The sequence below is a fragment of the Lingula anatina genome, chromosome 5 (assembly GCF_051362555.1).
Source record: "Lingula anatina isolate TDL-2025a chromosome 5, LinAna3.0, whole genome shotgun sequence".
NCBI lineage: Eukaryota > Metazoa > Brachiopoda > Lingulata > Lingulida > Lingulidae > Lingula > Lingula anatina.
The window spans coordinates 22452108-22472468 of NC_141771.1; the positions used below are offsets into that span (position 1 = coordinate 22452108).

The window sequence follows — 20361 nt, forward strand, 5'->3', positions numbered from 1 at the left end:
ACTGAGAAAAGGTGGACAGTAGCTTACCAGTGGTTCCTATTTTGCTTGCTTTTTTCATCAAGGAGACAATCTTTCTTTGATTTGTTTTTAAAGTCTTTCAATTGTTGGTAATAGAAAAACTCGTTTTCCTTAAAAAACTCAACTAATTCTTCTTCCTCTTTAATAGTAAATTTAGCCTCCCATTCTTTCGGTTGATCCTCTTCGTGGGAAGCAGAGTCTGTGTTGGAACTTGGTGAAGAACTTTCTTCACAGGCATTTGCTTTCTCAAAATACATTCTGGCCACCCTTCCCACGCTGTTGGATGACATACTTGGGACTGAAGACACGGGCTCAGCGGCTTCTATTTATAACACTTTTAGTCAAGTATGGTGGCTGATAGGGACTCTTACATTTATTTATTTTATTGAAAAAAAAATACTTATGAAAACCTTGTAAATAAATTTAAAAGGATGACAACAAATACAATCTACGTTTTAATTGATAAATAACGATTTTTGTCAAGATATTTAGAAGGCCTTAATGGCATGATATAAATGAAAAATATATTTATATATTTAGTGGACGCTCATCATCCTACGCTTATTTTATCACGGTTGCTTGCAACCTACTCGAGACATGTTTTCGAGTGCATGCGAGCTGTAAGAAACCTGTTAGAGACCAAGCGACTAAAGACCGTTAATCGACCATGAAGTTTCAACTGCAACCTGCTGGCGACCTGCTGCCCACCGCTTGCAACCGGTTAGTAACCTGTTTGCAACTAAGCGACTAAAGACCGTCAATCGACCGTGCAGTTACAGGTGGTATGCGACTGGTTTTAGTCTGGTTACAGCGACCTACTGGCAACCAAGAGGTGACCTATAGGCAACCTCTCAGTTTCCAATCGTTTTTATTATCAGTCGCACTGGTTGTCGGTGCAAAGAAAATGGCCTTCGTGTGTCAACGATCGCAGGCGACCTGTTTGCAACCTAATGCGACCACTTTAAAACCTATGGCAACCTCCTTGCGACTGAGGTTGCAAAGAGGTTGCCAAAAGGTTGCAAGCGCAGTGTGACCCAGCCTTTAACTGCACCTTCACAGAGATACATGAATAACATGCATCGAAACAAGCATTTTTTTTTTTTGTGTGTGTGTGTGATTGTGTGTGTGTTTAAGTATGAAGGCTGAAAAGGCGAAATAAAAGAACAGAGCACATATCCCAGTGCAGACACAACAATTCTTACTAAAATTCCAAGGGTAATAAGTTTACATGTCTGGAGAAATAGTTGAAATAGTTGTCGTGGATGAAATGGAGCGTACCCTAAAATTCAGGGCTCAGTATGTTTTGTTGTTTTAATAATAGATCTCAGAGCAGTTAAGTTTTAAACTCGTCCGTATCCCCATTGCTTTTTATTGCTAAACAGTGCCGCTGCACGGCAAAGAGCGCCATAGGTTACAACTCTCAGTTCACAATGCAGGCAGGTCGTTTGCTGAATGTGTTGATACTGGCTACGTTCGCCATACTGGTAAGCCTCTCTCTCTCTCTCTCTCTCTCTCTCTCTGTGTGTGTGACTGAGACACGATGCACTTTTTTGCTATGTATGGTTTACTCAAGCCACCACATATGATACACAACAAGTATGTTCTTACCGAAGAAAGTAAAAGCAATGGCGACAAGTGTGGTGATATACAAAATCTCTTATTCAGAGATTACTCTCGGTAGCGTTGGTTAGAGGATTAGATCAATGATTAGGAAAAAAGGATGTCCATGTTAAGCGGTCAACATTACAATACGATCCAATTTTCTGACGACAATCTCACACGGCGTGATCCCGGATGCTACTGTACCATCCACTTAACAAACTAAAAAATTAAACGTATTCGTTGTTTGTGAAATATCACAACTGTAGTTATTGCAATTTGAACATCAGTAGGCCTACTTAACTTTCAGCTTCGTGATAATACTAACGATTTTCAGAATATGACGCAATATTATCAAGTAGTGACCTGTCTGTAATTCAACTACGGGCGTTAAAACTTACTTATATTCTGTAATTCAAACTGACTCATACAATCAAATGCTTCTCATGATATTTCCCATTTATTATTTCAGAAGACATGCGGCAGAACAAGTAAGTTTAATTTATCACGGAATGTCAGATCTGCCATGCAAATAGTTCGTTTCATTGTTTTTTTTTAACTTTCGTAAGTGCAAGTCCATTCAAAAAGTCCCGATAAGTTAGTGCAAGCAGACAGACTCGCCTCAAAATTTCAGCTGCGTGGGCTTAAATGGCGAATATTCAGGTCAACTTTCAGGGTTTCATACCCATTGCATTATAAAGATGCTACATGTCAAAGTATTTTATTGTAATGTGTATTGTCATAAGGTATAAATCAATTGATCATGAAAAATCTTTTTACAAAAGCTTTTTAAATACATACAGGGGTATATTCATTTATGTATTAAGCAATACTTTTCTAAGAGCTATAATAAAAAATCTAATTTGTTTGCAATCTTAATAGAAATTTGAGTACATTAAGGTAAGGAGCGTACAGTTGTATATATACTTACAGTTATCATTTTTACAAAAGACGTGTGACAGGATTTCATTTTTAAGTAGAAAAATCTGTATGCAAGTTCCAGACAGGTGTATATTTTTCATTTTTAACAAAATAATCTAATAGTGGGATATGAGTGATGTTTTTTTAATGCAGCCCAGAGCCCGTGTGACATTAACAATGGTCAGTGCAGTGACTTTTGTGTCCCGTATCCAAACTACCAAATACCGTACGACGATCTTCCTTCTGGATACTACTGCGCATGTCCTAGTAGGAAAATGACATTCAGGGGGACTCTTTGTTTGCGTAAGTGTAGAAATGTGTGTATGTAAGGGTGGGGGTGGGGGTAAGCGAGAGTGTGGGTGAGTGGGTATGTGGGTCGATTTGTTTGGTGAGCTGATTGGGGTTGTTTTGTGAATGCTCGATGTGTGTTAATTCTTATTTTTAATTTTGAGCCATGTATTCAAGGTGTTCTCCATGAAGCTTGAATAGGTTGTTATTTAGGTTTTGAATCGCACAGCTGAATAGCTACGTATTTATTTATTTATATCTATTAATACGTGAAGTGCGTGTTTATATTCCACAGCCATATTCTAGAATTAATTTTATTTGAAGTACAAAACGAACATATTAAAGTATGATTACACACAGTTGTAGGACGATTAAATGAAATGTTAAAGCCCAAGTAGTTTTGACACAAACCCTAGGCATTTAAAAATATTATCTTATAGTTTCTTTTTTTTTTTACAGCACGAAACCATCCCTGTTTTAATAACCGCAATTGCAGAAACTCTGAAAAATGTGTCCCCACGGGAAGCCGAGACGGACACGGTTACAGATGCGACTGTAGGGAGGGCTATATTCCCAGAGAAAATGGACAGGGATGCCGGCGTAAGTGTTATGTGCCATGTTCGAAGTATTATGTTTCACGATATACTGTGTTTGTGTTCCCTTGGGGTATGCAGGGTTTTGCACATCCCCCCCCCCACCGCCACCGTGCTTTATTCGTTTCGCTGGCAAAGCTACAGCAGTAGATATATGTACATTTGATATCATGTAATATTAAAAGAGCGAACTAAACCAGCAATTACCTTAAAATAACCCCTAGTCCATTCTTATCAACATTAAATACAGTTGCCCCTGTGAGACGCACTACGCCAGCACTGACTACGGAGGACGGGGGCCAACGACGGACTCTCAGGACCAGAATAACCCCAGCACCTGTCTTCACTAATCTAACCACACCTGCGCACACCGCGGCACCTCACCCTTGTGACGTCAACAATGGCGACTGTGAGCACATATGTAGGAGGACCTCGTCAACGATACGTGTCTGCGAGTGTCGTCTGGGTTATAGGCTGCTCAGCGACGGTGTATCATGCAAGGGTAAGACAGAGCATCTATTCAACCAGTGTTCGCTGGTTTCCTTGTTTAAAAGTTAAAATATTTTGAATTTGTTTTAAAGTGTCTGGTTTTAGTGGATACTCGTATACGGTTTGCAGGTAAGATTGGCAGCTTTTCGTTTCGTATATTCCAAATTAGTTCACTGGAAAGGGAATCTCATTGGCTTGGAGCTGAAATCTTAACGCTCTAGCACTTTTTTAATCAATACAAACATTGGCCTGTAGCTATTTTCATAATTGTATATTACATTTGGCCTGTCGCTATGACCCGAATCCTGAAGTCCACGCGTTTCATAGCATTAACGGTGCCTGCACTTGTTTTGCAAATACTCAGCGTTTTCCGGGATATTGCTTCTCTGGCACTCCAACCCCCAGAGTATCAGAGTAGTGACCAGTGACTCATCTCGATCTGACATTTTCCAAAAACATAACTTGCTTCACCACTTATTGAGCAGTATTGCTTACCATATCAATGTTTTTATAAACGTAACTAAAATAACAATCAACAATCTGTTTACATCGATTCTTGCAGAAGCAGATCCTTGTGAAGACAATGGCGGGTGCAGTGACGTCTGCATAGCTAACTGGCCTTCTCGCACGTGTAGCTGCCGTGTTGGTTACAAGCTTGACGGTGACCAAAAGACGTGCATAGGTAAGTAAAATTTTCAATTTCTCCTTATGCAATATACAATTATTTACTTTTGTTCTTTTTTGGCTAATTTATTGGTATCTTTTATTTATTTATTTATTTATTTTAATTAAATAATTTATTTTATTCATTAATTAATACTTTTTTGGATTGATAGTTAACATGTCTCAAAAGATTTTTCACAAATTTTGACAAGGCAAAACAATTCAGGAGTAGCAGTTCTTCAGGGAAAAAGAAGTTATTTCAATTTCAGTCTCCTTACATTTTTTTTCAAAATATCAAAATTGGTTTTTTCATTGGTGTATACATGTCCTCTGGGTGTTCTGTCTGGTAGTTTATTATTATTATCATTATTATTATCATTATTATTATTATTATTATTTCCCTGCAGATGTGGACGAGTGTTGGGAGGGGACTACCCAGTGGACTGTATTAACGTACCTGGGTCTTTCCGCTGTGCATGCCAACGTGGATATAGCTTGAAACAAGGAAACAGATGTGAAGGTAAACCATAGAGATAAATACATAGTGTACAGGTACCGGCTGAGCAGCAGAAGCCTATTTTACTTTTTTTAATTTTAATTTTTTCTTTTTCTTTTCTTTTTTTTTTTTTTGGACTTTGTCCATTTGAGTTTTAGTCATTCTCTTATAAAGCCCCAAAAAACCGACTTATGTGATATTTGAATAAGAGCACTTGTGAATTTTTGGAATACATAGGTAAATATGATAGTCACGTCTACTGCGCTATGTTGGATTTACCCAAAAATTGTATATTGTATTAAGCCTGTTGCTATGACCCGAATCCTGAAGTCCACGCGTTTCATAGCATTAACGGCATTGCATTGCCGGCATAGCATTGCGAGTGTCGTCTGGGTTATAGGCTTTACACCGACGGTGTATCATGCGAGGGTAAGACAGAGCCTCTATTCAACCAGTGTTCGCTGGTTTCCTTGTTTAAAAGTTCAAATATTTTGAATTTGTTTTAAAATGTCTGGTTTTAGTGGATACCCGTATACGGTTTGCAGGTAAGATTGGCAGCTTTTCGTTTCGTATATTCCAAATTAGTTCACTGGAAAGGGAATCTCATTGGCTTGGGGCTGAAATCTTAACGCTCTAGCACTTTTTTAATCAATAAAAACATTGGCCTGTAGCTATTTTCATAATTGTATATTACATTTGGCCTGTCGCTATGACCCGAATCCTGAAGTCCACGCGTTTCATAGCATTAACGGTGACTGCACTTGTTTTGCAAACACTCAGCGTTTTCCAGGATATTGCTTCTCTGGCACTCCAACCCCCAGAGTATTAGAGTAGTGACCAGTGACTCATCTCGATCTGTGAAGACAATGGCGGGTGCAGTGACGTCTGCATATCTAACTGGCCTTCTCGCACGTGTAGCTGCCGTGTTGGTTACAAGCTTGACGGTGACCAAAAGACATGCATAGTAAGCAAAATTTTCAATTTCTCCTTATGGACATACATATTTACTTTTGTTCATTTTTAGCAGTTTTTGTTTACAAAATTTTCACAATCAGCACACATTGTGCTCCTTTATTCGTATTATTATCACCGCCAAGGAGGTTATGTTTTCATCAACATAACTCAAATTTTGATGAAATTTTCAGGAACTGTCAGAAGTGGGCCAAGGAGGAGGTGGTAAGTTTTGAGAAGTGATCCGGGAAGTGAAACATGACGTTTTTGCTCCGTTTTTATACTAATAGTTTCCACAACGACAATTCTAGAAGTCGGCGTGACGTCACAAAATGGCGACCGCCATAACAACCATTTGATCGGAAATTGTGTACTTGCTGTTTTAAAGAAAGTGAACGATTCAATAGTTTGATATACGATTTAATCAATGAATCCTTTTCTCATTTAGTTGACAGTTTTATTTCGTGTTTTACTCTCTTTTTTTGTCATTTTATAGTAAATACATATATGTACAATTCACCTTAAAACTGCAAGAATAAATATAATTATTATTATCATCAATATACTAGCTTCACTATAAAGTCAGTATTACAAGCTATCTGTTCTGAATTTTTCTTTAATTATAAAAAATCGGTTTCATCCGCTTTTAGGGGAGCGACACGATCGAGTTAAAATCGTAGCTCAAAATTTATAAATATTTAATGTGTATCGTTTATGACTTTAACCAGGTAGACCGAAAAAGAATAAATTACACTCAATTAAGCTCATGTAAAATCTTGTGAAAGCGATGCGGTAGTTGAGACTCCGGTTTTACAACCTAGTATGCTCTGATCAATTTGAATGTTAGAGTGGATGTTGGTTTTAGCGCATTTTGTCCGTTTTGATGCCGGAGGAACGCCTTCCTTGCGACAATTTTCTCTCTCAGGCCGTGTTCTCAGTCTCACTGTGTTGGTTTTTCTTTGTTTTTTATTTGAATCGTGTTTGTTAATGATGCGGTATCAGAGAGAGAGAGAGAGAGAGAGAGGAAGGGAGGGGGTTTAGTTCGCCCACCTGTAATAAAGATGCACAATCACACAAACTGTTAAGTGACCGAACAACAAGGCTTAACTTGCGCATTTCTCTCTGATATATAAAATGTATTTCTTGTTTAGAGAAACGCTAGAGCGTTGTATGATCTACTCATGAGTTTGTTTTATTATTTTTTTAAAACAAGGAGGATATCTTGTATCTGTATGTTCCTATCTTTATGTAAACCCAACATGGAAAATATTTTTACTCGGACAGTAAAAGAATCTAAACACGTTTCAGCTGATTCCACATTTTAATAGTCACAAGATAAATAGGTGACAATATTGTTGACGTGTAGAAGTGGAGCGATGACAACGAAACGTCTGCTATATGTCCATGAAAGAGTTATTTGAGACCGAATACGCTTTATAAGACGCATTCGGATATCAACATTAATTACTGTTGCATAACTGTTTATCGGTAACCAGGGTTTCTAATTATGGCGATTCCGTATCATCAACAAATATCTACGATGAAGGCCGCGTTTGTGTTCTATCCTTGGATTCTGAAACCACTGAACATGTTTCCACGGTTAGCCAGCCTCGAGAGCGTGCGGCTGGCCACGGCGGCCGACGGGAACTCATAGATGTACTCCTCTTTCGGTTCGGACGCCATAGACTCGACTTCTCTCCGGGCAGAACTGTTGGCTTGGTTGACGGCGTCTCCGATGGGCACCACGTAGATGAGGATGTTGTCCCCTGTAACATAATACACACCGTGGTTACTTGTAGGTGGTATAGCTCTCTCTCTCTCTCTCTCTCCGTTCCCTCCCTTCCTTTCTCCATCTCTCTCTCTCTCTCTCTCTCTCTCTGTCTCTCTTTTCCTCTCTCTCTTTGTTCTCCCCTCTCCCTCTCTCTCTCTCTCTCTATCTTTCACTCTCTGTTCTCCCCTCTCCCTCTCTCCGTCTCTCTCTCTATCTCTCTCTCATTCACATGCACAACTACACAGCTGCAAACCAAAAGAGTCAATGTCAGTTGACCAAAATGAACAAGAACTCAGGGGCACCACTAGGTTTACATCTTGTGAAGCCCTACATATATTAACCTGGCAGTTTTTGACACCGAATTAACCGTTAAATATAAGTCCGTTAAATATAAGTCCAATATATCACATTGGAATGGAGGCAGAGAAATATTTACGCACAGGGAAAATACTGCCTACATGTACATGTTCATGATAAGACGCTCCCATATAGCGTATAGCGCTACGGGGTATAATAATAATAATAATAATAATAATAATAATAATAATTAACCCGCAGGGGTACAAGTAGTTGCCAGAGCAGGCACCTTGGAAATATCTGAGCTACTGGATACAGTGTACTTTAAAATTGTTAACGTTTAAGTTGGAAAGGAAAGTGCAGTCACAATACTAACGCCTTAAGGCTGCGGCAGGGATCCCCGGTTTGGGCTGTACGTTGGACTCGCCGTCCGTGAGGACCCAAATCATCTTCACTCTGCTCGGGTCGCTGCCTTGGAACACCTCTTTGGCTTTCTCCAGGGCCGTTCCCGTAGCCGTCCAGCCTCCTGAATTAGATATACACAGTGGATAAATTAATGTACGATTAAAAGGTTAACAACTGTTCGTGTTTGACAAAAATGTTTTTTTCCGGATTAAACGACAATTTTCACATATCCAAGGTTATTCAAAGTTAGTCGTTGTTTTTTCTCTGGAACAGTTTGTTTGATTGTTTTTGTAATAATCTCTTAGACCCCATTCCCACAGATATTTAGATCGATCTATCCCCCTGGGGAGTCTCACTAGATTGGTGTCAGCTAAACCGGCTTAAATGTCTGTCCCTCCTACTAAAAGCTGTAAAGGGGTAATTAACTGTCGTGCGCGCTCGGCTGACAGCAATTTAGCGTGAACCCTCAGGGAGTTAAGTCGATCTGGTTGGATCGATCTAAATCTCTGGGAATGCACTCTTGGAGCTTATCACTGAGAGTAAGTACCTATGGAGGCAAGCACAGATCCCAGAATAATTTGCGACAACCGCTGTTTTGGAGGTAAGAATGGAATTCATGGTATTTTAATGAGTTGTTTGCAAAGTATTTATTTGGAAGGGATCTCTTACTAAGTAAATGAATGACTGATTGGCTACATGAATTAATGTATTTAATTAAATGAAATAAAATTTAATAAGGGATTGTTTTAGGGGAGAATTGCTCAGAAATAAAATGTTTGTTTACGGACAATTTATAATGTGTAATAACATAACCAGTAAAAATTCACATTTTTAGTTTATGAATGAAATACTACTGTAACTTTTAACTTGAAAGGCTTAACGGCTGGTTACCTTTATCGTGAGTGAGGGCATCGATCGCCATCTTGACCTGGAGTTCAGTTGTTTTGGCGCCAAAACCAAACTGCATATTGGTTTTAGATTTTTCTGAAAACTTCATGACAGCGATGCGTGATCCACCCGGCTGTATGGGGGTCTGCTCGTGTACCACGGCCACGACGTCCTGAAAGATACCAAATAAATAAATAAATAAATAAATAAATAAATAAATAAATAAATAAATAAAAATTAAAACACCCTACCGAACGAATGTTTTTGCTATTAAACTTTCATATAATTTAATTGAATAAGGCTCGACATGTATAGTATTACTGGCATCGATTTTATTACAATAAGGTTGATATCTTTCCCAATTATGCGGTTTCTCATTAAAAAGACATAATCTCCCACACATAAAATGCAACTCTTTTACTTTTACTGTTTGGTTTCCTTATACTGCTACTACCCTCTCAAGGCTGATTACATGGCTGGTTATTGTTTGCATAACTGCTCAGGCACTGCCACTTAGCAGGTCCTGTCTAAGTCTGCGTGACAGCAATCAAGACAGTTAATTGCTCTGACTTTAATCACTTGCTCTTCTGTGACAGATAAGTAATAGATAGACCCCGAGTCAGCGAGGGTTATGTGGCATACACGAGTGCGTAGCACGAGTGGATGTCACATAACCCTCGCTGACGAGGGGTCTATCTTACTTAGACCACGGTCCATTAACTTCAACAACAGTTCACGACATCACACTCACGCAACTACCCCGCTATCTTCATTACCACACTATTCATCATGTTTGGGGCGGAGGAGGGCGTCACCCTCTCTCAGCTAGATTTATTACCAACCCAATCGTTATATAAGGTGGATGTCGATGCAGAATCAAAGCTGTTCGAAGAGCCAGTACATTCCGCTGAATTTGAAAAAATGGTTGCAGACAGAATTCCAGCAAACACACAGAAAAATACGACCTGGGCATGTAATATCTTTAAGGACTGGCTCACGTGGCGTAATTTTAGAACTGTCACTATGGTCGACCCTCACTGGCCCTTGAGGAGGGAAATCTAGAGATTTTGGACTATTGGTTGGCTAGATTCATAACGTAAATTAAGCGCCAAGATGGCACTTCCTATCCCCCAGGTGTGTTTAATTTTTCTTATCATTCGTTATTATCTTTTAAGTCGCAGCAGCACCCTGCTTCAATATTGTTAAGACATTTCAAATAAATATGCAATATTCGTGAAACAACTATATTTTGAATTTCAAAAGCATCGTGCGCTTCAGTAACTTCATCTTCAACCCAGCCTGCAAGCTCTTTATCGGCACCTCCAATGAAGCAAAATACGGAAAAGGACGACAAAATTTTAACAATTGAAATACCTTCTGTTATTGAGAGTTGTAATAATAAAAAACGGCAAAAAGATCACTTTTGAAATATAATACAGCTTGTTTTTTTGTTCTTTCTTTTTTCATATGTGGTGATAAACGCTCAGTCCCTAATTAACTTGCTTTCAGGTGTGTTTACGGTTCTGTGCTTCGATGAGTAGTATGTGCGTGTTTAGCGGGTTATAACGCATTCATGCGAGACGTGCGGTTATGCGAGTTACACCACGTCTGAGTCTTTTGTTCTTCACTTCCACCGTGGTCTAAAAAAGCCTTAGACTGGTTGCGTAACGAGCAGTTATCACATCGTTGTGAAGCTCAGCTCATGCAGAGCAAGTACAAAGCCTTTGGCGCGCGCGCAGAGATAATTGTTTCCGCATGGGATTTCTCAACAGGGTGAGTTTGAATCAAAATGACCATCTATCTTTCTAGAGACATATCTGTGAATATCTGTGAAAAATCTATCAGTCGCCCTGTTAGAGGGTATACTGCTACTGCATTTCGTAATATGGTGCATGCTGTAAGAAAATGTAGTCTCTCCCCCCTCCCCTGATGACGACACATCCTGTAACTGTAAAAGGCACATTTTCTTGTCTTAATCTGCAATGTAATTCGTGGCACTAACCTTCATAGCCTGCTTCAGGGTGTAAAACTCGCTCTCTGAGATGCTACCGCTGCTGTCCAACACAAACAAGAGGTCCACTTTGGGGATACCTGAACCTGAACCTGAGGCGCCATTGCGGGTCAGGCCCCGGAAACCCCCTGACGGGCGCAGACGGCTGATGAAGCCAGACCTTATAGCGGATTCCACGTCCTGCTCACTCCTGTACACACTCACTGTTAGGATGGAAGACAGACGAGTTAAATCATATCCCAGGCCGTGCTAGCTGTCACAGAATTGGGTAGGGCAGTTTGGTGCCAGCTAGAATTGCCACTGGTACAGAACAGTTTAAGGTCACATTCAGAACATATGATCCGCGGATCAACTTGTTCTGAACGCGCTCTAATACCAACATGTCAAGCCCAGGTATACACCCTGTACATCTAAATAAGTTATATAAATGGAAAGTTTGACTCCCATCAATAAAATGGTCAATCTAATGACCCAACTTTATCACTCTTGTAACATTACACAATGGGCAAGGATACGTTTGAACGATTAAAACGGCGTTCATGTCCTTTAAAGATTTTAAGAAAGACGTTAGCAGATTCAAAACAGCTTCACAAGCCATGAAAATATAGACACACCTTTTCCTTATTTTGAAGAAGAACACAATATTAATTTTGATACCTAAATGGCAGCTACAGGTAGCTAGGCTAGTTTTGGGACAAAATAAACAAAAAAAAAAAAAAAAAAAAAATATATATATATATATATATATATATATATATATATATATATATATATATATATATATATATATATATATATATATATATATATATATAGCGGTTGAGGCATCCTTTCTATAAGTTCATGTCCTTTAAAGATTTTAAGAAAGACGTTAGCAGATTCAAAACAGCTTCACAAGCCATGAAAATATAGACACACCTTTTCCTTATTTTGAAGAAGAACACAATATTAATTTTGATACCTAAATGGCAGCTACAGGTAGCTAGGCTAGTTTTGGGACAAAATAAACAAAAAAAAAAAATATATATATATATATATATATATATATATATATATATATATATATATATATATATATATATATATAGCGGTTGAGGCATCCTTTCTATAAGTTCATGTCCTTTAAAGATTTTAAGAAAGACGTTAGCAGATTCAAAACAGCTTCACAAGCCATGAAAATATAGACACACCTTTTCCTTATTTTGAAGAAGAACACAATATTAATTTTGATACCTAAATGGCAGCTACAGGTAGCTAGGCTAGTTTTGGGACAAAATAAACAAAAAAAAAAAAAAATATATATATATATATATATATATATATATATATATATATATATATATATATATAGCGGTTGAGGCATCCTTTCTATAAGTTAAATGAAAACATAATTCTAGACAAATGCATCTTTGATAACGGCGTATAAGAGATATACAAGTATAATAAAACAGCACTAAGTTAAATGGATAAGAAATGAAAATAGAAAAAAAAAAACTAAATACCTGCGTTGACCATCACCACGGCTGCGACCATTGCCAAACAAACCCCAGCAACATTCGTACGCCACATCTTCTCTTCCTGACCTGTAACTTCTGTGATGTCTTTATCTTCTGTTCAAGCAACTGTGTAGCGTGTACTACTTATGAAAAGGCTTAAATATGAGCGCTGTTCCCGGAACTCCTCTCCAAAACAGGATACGTCTAAGCTCAGCTGCTTTGTAATATTTCCTACCAGTGTTATTTTAACGCAGAGGCCGACTGCTGTTGTCATGTTAATGAAAACATATCACCCGGGGAGCACCACTGATTACAGCACTAAGGGAGCGTTCAGACAAACCCATCGTGCCAGCTGGATCGATCGAATTCTGCGGAAATTTTTCCCTACGTCGATGCTGTAAACGGCTCAAATATCTGACACACCTCCACGAGCTGCTAGGGGGTAATTCAGTCGAGCGCACACGAAACTTAATTACTCCCTATTGAAATGTGGCTTGTGGTACAATTTAGCTGATGACACTGAATGGAATATGGCGAGAATCCCTTGCAGAATTGGATCGATCCAGCTGCTACGATGCTTAAATCTGAACGCTGTCTAAACTAGGTGGGTACATGTAGAGTATAGACGTCATTTTCGTCATAAATGAAGGATGTCAATGAATATGAGAGCCGTTTACGGTGTGCGTTATATGTCATGTATGCCACTTGTTGATTAGTTTGTACTGTATTTTGCTACAACCGAGGATCTGCATTTGCTCAACGTTAATGCAACGTGCTGTCATCATTGCAGCTCATTTCATTTCATTATTTTAACGGCGAAAAAACGTGGTTCGCCTTCAACTTCATTATTTAAACTTGGAAGAGGAAACCACAGAGTTTATTCTCGGGACCTACAGTCTAAAAATCCTGACTGACAAGCAAAAATTGGATAAGAAGACGGTTTTTGCCATCGTAACCCAAGGTGAAAGTTTTCAATAATCAACCATCAGCACAATTTTGCCGCTCTCAGTGCAGCAGGGCAACTTTGTATTTGAACATGGCAAACTATAAACCTTAATCTGGAGCATGGTTGCAACAAGAACCCGTATCATGTAGGAAACTGGACGGTTTTACATAATTATCAGGATTTGTTTTTCCCGGCTGTGCTTGTGCGATAATCGACTTACAACGCGCTCCTATATCCGCTATGTTGCATTTTATTAGAACTACTGATCATTTTCATTCGTTTTGGAGTGCTTTCAGGAAACGTTAATCAAAGGCCGATTAAGGATATTGTAACCCTTCATGATTCCACATACCGAAAATGAGTTTTTCCTGCATCTAATTATTCAATAATGCATCTATTTTTGTGCTGATTTAAAATAATAAAAAACCCTCGACAATATGCAATATCAGCCTTTATATATTTTTCGTTGCAAAGTACCTGTATAAGCTTAGGCAATTCAGAGCTTTAATCGTCATTTAAAACATTTCTATTTGAGGTGAGATAGCAATTGGCGTTGTAGCCATTATTTTGGTTTAAATGCTTTTGTTAAGATTCCCTAATTACCGATTTTCATTAAACAGAGGAATTGTTTTTCTTTATCAACGATAAAATTTCGTCTAAGACGTCCAAGAAAAATCCTGGCAGGGTTTTGGCGTACTAAATGGTGTCGTTAAATAGGCGTTGGAACGGTGATCGTGGGTGCTCAGGTTAAATAGATATTTGAGAAACCGATTTTTACAGTTTTAACTCCAAATCGCAATTATGACGTAACCCGTAAGATGACCTATGTATAAATGTTAATTAATTTAGTCACTGAACACTGAAGATTTATGTATTACCCAAAAGAATGAACGATCAGATGTAAATAAGGAGGTTTGGGCGAAGGGTGACAATATCCTTAAAGCAGAATTGTATTTTAAAAAAAACTTGTACTGAAATAGTGATGTAGAAAACTTGCTGACAAGTGTACTACAGTCAATGAAAACGCATCATTTATTTATCAAATAATATTTTAAGTTCCTTTGGAACATTAAGAAAATAACAGTTTTCGTGTTAAATATGTGAAATATGAAATAGTGGTCAGCCCACTCTCTTATGACCAAACAAGTGCATTTGTTCTCGTTAATATGGTTGGAATCAATTCCCGGTAAAAAAAGTACAAGAAAGTTTTCTGATGCATTTTCATTGACTGTCAGTATCCTTTGGTCATTCTCAGACGGCAAATGAAAACTCATGATTTAGGTTTGATTATTTTGATCTTGTGATGTATTTTTATGTTTTATACCTGTTATCTGATTTGATGAGTAGCTTGCAAGGTGTCCATGTAGTTTTTCTAAACTCTTTTCATTGTAGTTATATACTTTGGAATACTTAACTGAAGGCTAAATTGTACTGGGAAGCAATATTGGGTCCTAGTGTTGGACGCAGCTGCCACGTTTGATATCATAAATCGAAAACATGCACGAAACACTCCAGCCGAATATGAAACTAGGGTACAGATGTTCGGAAAATTGCTCTTAATAGCATTTTGATAAAATTGTTTTCATATGAAATGGTTGGTAGGTCTTCAAAACTTCGAAAGTCATCAATAAAAATTGATGTCACTGAAATAAATATCAATCATAAATGAATACTCCTTTTTTTATATACTTTATTTCTCTTATATCATATTATTTACATATTTACAAAAACCCTGACGCATATTGTCCAATAATAAGTAGAGTTAAATCTAGTTTTGCTCCCCTCCTATTCGCCATGTAGAAATGGTTATGCTCCTAAATTTTTCAACAGAATGCCTTTGCAGGAAGCTGAGACAAGCTTATGTAAAAAAGAACCCCCGTTAGAATACTCGGTTTTTGAAGATTATTTTAAGCAGAATTTCGTGATTCTGCTGATCATGCGTAGTCAACCCCGTCTGAGTGTCATCAAAAATTATTAATTTCTTAATCTAATCCTTGCATTACCCTCATAATAGATCAATTGACATCAAAGATTTTTCGCTATCAAGTCATTAGCCTAGAGCTATTTGTGGAAATGGAACATCGTATTATATCAGCTTTAATTTTATACGTTTACTGTGTAATTACAGTAATCGTGGCGGAAATGCCAGGGACGGGTAATCCCGTCGAGGTCAATGCCTTGGTGTTTAAAATCCAGCACAACCTTTCCAGAAACTGGGCCAGCTAACACCATTTCCAAGCATATTCCCGGAACTAGACGGTTCTGATGAAATGACACACACGCTGTGTTCCTTGAATCATGGAACATTGCATGGACATTGGAGCCGCTGTAACTAAGACCCAATTCCCAGAGATTAGATCGATCCAACTAGATTGACCTAACTCCCTGGGGGTTCCCGCTAAATAGCTATCAGCCGAGCGCGCACGAAAGTTAATTACCCCCTTACAGCTTGTAGTAGGCGGGACGGACATTTAAGCCGGATTACCTGACAGTAATCTAGTGAGACTCCCCAAGGGGATAGATCGATCTAAAATCTATGAGAATGCGCCCTAAGATCATTAAGTCAGAAAGTACATGTACACTGCAGGCCCGACGCCACACTTCAACCGTTATAGTTAACCCTTTGCCGGAAGCATCCACACACGGACTAGAACCGGTTCAGGTCTATATGTCGTAGCCAGACGACAGGTGATTAAATTTATACCTGACATGGATGCCTTTCTATAATAGATATTTGAATTGATCCAGCAGAGAAAGATATTCAGCGAGATCTAGCCAGAATGAATCTATGTGTAAATGCGCCGTTAAACTCAAGTAAACGTTCTAAAATACTATAGGAATTTATGCATAAATATCGTATTGATATCTAACTTGCGTTAAACAACCTTGCCTTCTTCGTTTACAGAGAAGAGGCAAACTGAATTAAATAGGGCCCAAAGTACACGTACAATACGTTTTTTTATTTAATTTTTTTTCGGCAAATTAAAAAAAAATGTCCACGATATTATAAAGACACCATAATAAGAACCAATCTCTATGTACAGAGCTTTTCACATTCCTTAACATTGACGCAGTCTTTAACCTCTCTGAAATCCCACTTAATACAAGTTGGATTGCCGATTTGTCGAGGAATGCCGAAAAAGAAACCCCATGGCCCCCGGTGTCCGAGATCGTACTGAGCGCAATATTTCTCAGTTTTTACTTCACACCCCTCCTTCAGTTTGCACGCTTTCTGTTTGAAACACTTCTTATTGCCATTCTTTTTGTTCTTCTTTTTCTTCTTATTCTTCTTGTCCTTCTTGTTTTTCTTGTCCTTGTTCTTCTTGTCCCCTTTCCCCTTTTTGCCGGGTTTGAGCTCTGGGTCTTTTGGAGGAAGAGGAACGTAAGGGTCGACTGGACCAATTCCAACTACGTGTCCTGGATCAAGGGGAACGTAAGGGTCCTTTTTTTCTTTCCCTCCTTTATTTTTCTTTGGTTTCTTGGGAAGAATACCCTTGCCGTCCTTTTTGTCCCCTTTCCCTGGTTTTGCAGATCCAACAGGACCGGAAGGGAGGCGATGTCCGTAAGGGATCCCAGGAGGAGGAACAACAAAACCGGGCATGCCTGGGAATACACCTGGGACAGGTGGTCGGTAAGGGTTTGGCATTGGAAGACCTCTCTGGAAGGGATGGACTGGCCTAGGGGGACCGTAAGGATTTCGGACTCCGAATGGTGGGAAAGGACCGTGAGGGGGTGGCATATGAGGCAGTCCTCGAGGGGGAAACCCCAGCAACTGACGGCGCTCACGACTTTTAACTACGTCTTCTTGGTCTTCTTCAACTAAAACGGAACAAAGAATACAATAGGCTAAGCTCAGATAAGAAAAGAAAATAAGCATGAATCATTCCAACTGCTTTTACTAGTAAAAGTCCGCATGTCATAGAAAACTAAAACATTACAAGAATTTAGAATTCTGAAGTTTATTATTTACTTCCAGATATAACTGGATAATTGCAAGTGAATGGACTAATATAAGAAACTGAGCATGTGAGCACCCATCTCTCTCTCTCTCTCTCTCTCTCTCTCTCTGACTGTGTGTGTGTGTGTGTGTGTGTGTGTGTGAGAGAGAGAGAGAGAGAGAGAGAGAGAGAGAGCAAATAATGCGACCTAAAATTGACTCCCTATATAACTCACCATCACTGACCAAATATTCGACTTACCTGTGCTATTTTCTTGAGGTATCCTTGATAATAATTGTATTCTGCGGTTGCCGCAAAATTCCATCACAGCTTCACTGAGATTGTCATCTACCACAGGGACATCAAGAGCGACAAAATATTCATTATACACGGCGGACACCACTGGTGGCTCCCCCTGGGAAATATAAATAATAAATAATAATAGCTATAATTATACTGCTACACTACACTTTTCTCGTGACAGACGGTCTTGCAGCGTGCGTGCTGTAGTGTCTTTACAAGTTTTACAAAACAATTGTGGTCATTTTTGTGTTGTATTAGCACCATCTTTGTATAATGTGTCAATTATGAAAATGGAGTATAAGACGGAGAACAACCTTTGTTATTCATGGCCTTTAATATTGAAATATCTTGTTAAGTATCTCTTTTGTGGGTCAGTGTCCTCTATCCGATACTAGGTTGTTTAAAAATTAGGAAGAAAATATAGTATCAATGAAAATGAGTACAGTTTTTCGTGTAAATACCAACCTTTGTGTTTTCCAATCTGTCCTTTACTTCCTCCAAAATTACACTTGTCGTCTGCGGTTTCATGTCGCGAATGTAGCAAGCGTCATCGTCTGCGAAACGAATCGCCGTCTTTTTCTGTAAAAAAAATATCGGTCATCAGGCCAACGCAATTCTCGTATTTTTTAGTATAAAGACATTTTATTTTGCGGAAGACGGTCAAAATGAAGCATGGTTCAATGAAGATAATTTAAAAGACTGTCAGAAAATATCTCTAGTCCCGCCCCTGCTGTCCTATATGTATACGTACCAGGTTATAATCATGGAGGAGTGTCATTGCTCTTTGGTTTCTCTCCGGGACCGGAGGTGCATGGACCTTTTCCAACTTTTTTGTGGTGCTGATCTCAACTTTCTCCTCCACGATACGATCGCCTTCCCTGACGCGAAGAGAAAATTCCTGGAATAAAATTAAAATTCTGGGTGATTTCTCACTTCTTTGGGGGATGGTGGTATGGGGTGGGGTTTGGGTAACTTCTGCACTTTTTCTTTTAACTAAAATCAATATTCAGCCACCCTTATTCCCCTCATTATGGAGAAAACACAAAAGGGTCGCAGAAAATAATATTTTGTACCTTAACCGGGTATTTAAACGTATTAAGATGTTGCAGCGAGATTACTGTGGTCAAATTTGTGTCCATCCCCCCAATGTTAAATCATGTTTATAAGGAATCAAGTGTCTATCTGCAGTATTCCTGAATGATTTTTGGCTTTTGCATTTACACACGTTTGCTCACGCACAATTTAATACGTAGACATATTTTGTAGTGCAGGAAATGCTTTTAAAAGAGTTCAAATAATTTGTAATAACAAATTAAAATATATAATTTACTTATAAACGATTATGAAATATATATGTATATATATTTATCAGATTGTTCATACATATTAATACATATGAAATATATGATGAATAATATTATATTTACCTTCAGGGTATCCACCGTTGCTGAGTGACTGAAGTGGAGAGTGAAGATTGCGCCTGTCACAACCATTGCAAGGACGAGCGCAACTGTCACAATCAGGCCAGCTAGCCTACATCCCTGGTTAGACCGACGACGGATCGTCTTTGTCTCGGCTATTATCGGAATTTCCCCTTTCTGAGGAAAGGAACCTACCCCTTCCATAGCTGTGGAAAAAAATAGAAAAGTTTATATGGTGATTTAAACAGCATGGTTGAATTTTCTTGAATTTTCAAATTGTTTCTTTATACCAAGGCAAACCGTTGTCAAAATTGTTCACTGAATCATGACAAATATGCCCGATTTTTAGTTTCAGTCTTTGAGCTGCATTAAACATGGGGAATTTTAATACAACTGAGTAAAATTAGAAATTTTAGGTTTTAGGTAGGGTGCATATTGATGATAGGAAAATCACTAAAATGTCCAATAATTTTTCTTCAATTGATGACTGTCACAATCGCATTTACGCACATTTGCTCACGCACAAATACACACATTGCATGTGCTTAAAAAGAAATGACCAGCAAACTAAACAAAAACTTACTTGAAGTCCGTGATCACTTCGGCTGCACACAAGTACTCTCCAGTGCTCCCCAGCCCAATCCTAGCTCCAGATCTCTGTGTCCGGGCTATATATACCATCCACCCAGACAATAAAGAACCCCTGCTTACTAATTCCATGTTTTTACTTCCCAGATAATCATACACTAAACACGGAAATGAACTATACTGGCCCTGTTAGGCCAAGCAGCGGCTGTCGCATCATCGGGCATCTAAATCTATGAGTAATAGTTTGGAAAAACTGAGGACAGGAAAGGGGGGCACGAT

The 20361-nt window shown here is 38.7% G+C and overlaps 3 protein-coding genes across 3 annotated transcripts; 1 reads left to right on the forward strand and 2 right to left on the reverse strand.

The window, feature by feature from the left end:
- The first annotated feature begins 1234 nt into the window (after positions 1 to 1234).
- Positions 1235 to 5070, forward strand: LOC106179670 (fibulin-1-like). The gene is made up of 4 exons (XM_087014083.1): positions 1235 to 1502; positions 2090 to 2108; positions 4471 to 4590; positions 4979 to 5070. The coding sequence occupies exons 1-4, from the start codon at positions 1449 to 1451 to the stop codon at positions 5068 to 5070; spliced, it is 285 nt and encodes a 94-aa protein (XP_086870209.1). The 5' UTR covers positions 1235 to 1448.
- Positions 5071 to 7320: 2250 nt separating this feature from the next.
- LOC106179680 (matrilin-4) lies at positions 7321 to 13084 on the reverse strand. The gene is made up of 5 exons (XM_087013313.1): positions 12893 to 13084; positions 11382 to 11593; positions 9383 to 9551; positions 8463 to 8612; positions 7321 to 7784 (listed from the first exon to the last, which is right to left on the reverse strand). The coding sequence occupies exons 1-5, from the start codon at positions 12957 to 12959 to the stop codon at positions 7579 to 7581; spliced, it is 804 nt and encodes a 267-aa protein (XP_086869439.1). The 5' UTR covers positions 12960 to 13084; the 3' UTR covers positions 7321 to 7578.
- A 3687-nt stretch (positions 13085 to 16771) lies between these two features.
- Positions 16772 to 20237, reverse strand: LOC106179682 (uncharacterized). Its single transcript, XM_013563411.3, has 6 exons — positions 20078 to 20237; positions 19501 to 19700; positions 18825 to 18971; positions 18539 to 18652; positions 18032 to 18185; positions 16772 to 17651 (listed from the first exon to the last, which is right to left on the reverse strand). The coding sequence occupies exons 2-6, from the start codon at positions 19696 to 19698 to the stop codon at positions 16867 to 16869; spliced, it is 1398 nt and encodes a 465-aa protein (XP_013418865.2). The 5' UTR covers positions 19699 to 19700; positions 20078 to 20237; the 3' UTR covers positions 16772 to 16866.
- Positions 20238 to 20361: the final 124 nt, after the last annotated feature.

Excerpts from the sequence above, each read along its gene's own strand:
- LOC106179670 (XM_087014083.1), top strand. The coding sequence starts at position 1,449 with ATGCAGGCAGGTCGTTTGCTGAATGTGTTGATACTGGCTACGTTCGCC. Across the intron at positions 4,591-4,978 it reads TGACCAAAAGACGTGCATAG|ATGTGGACGAGTGTTGGGAG; the intron begins GTAAGTAAAATT and ends ATTTCCCTGCAG.
- LOC106179680 (XM_087013313.1), bottom strand. The coding sequence starts at position 12,959 with ATGTGGCGTACGAATGTTGCTGGGGTTTGTTTGGCAATGGTCGCAGCC. Across the intron at positions 8,613-9,382 it reads TGCCCTCACTCACGATAAAG|GAGGCTGGACGGCTACGGGA; the intron begins GTAACCAGCCGT and ends TATCTAATTCAG. Across the intron at positions 7,785-8,462 it reads CCCTGCCGCAGCCTTAAGGC|GGGACAACATCCTCATCTAC; the intron begins GTTAGTATTGTG and ends ATTATGTTACAG.
- LOC106179682 (XM_013563411.3), bottom strand. The coding sequence starts at position 19,698 with ATGGAAGGGGTAGGTTCCTTTCCTCAGAAAGGGGAAATTCCGATAATA. Across the intron at positions 18,972-19,500 it reads CAACGGTGGATACCCTGAAG|GAATTTTCTCTTCGCGTCAG; the intron begins GTAAATATAATA and ends ATTTTATTCCAG. Across the intron at positions 18,653-18,824 it reads TCCTCCATGATTATAACCTG|AAAAAGACGGCGATTCGTTT; the intron begins GTACGTATACAT and ends TTTTTTTTACAG.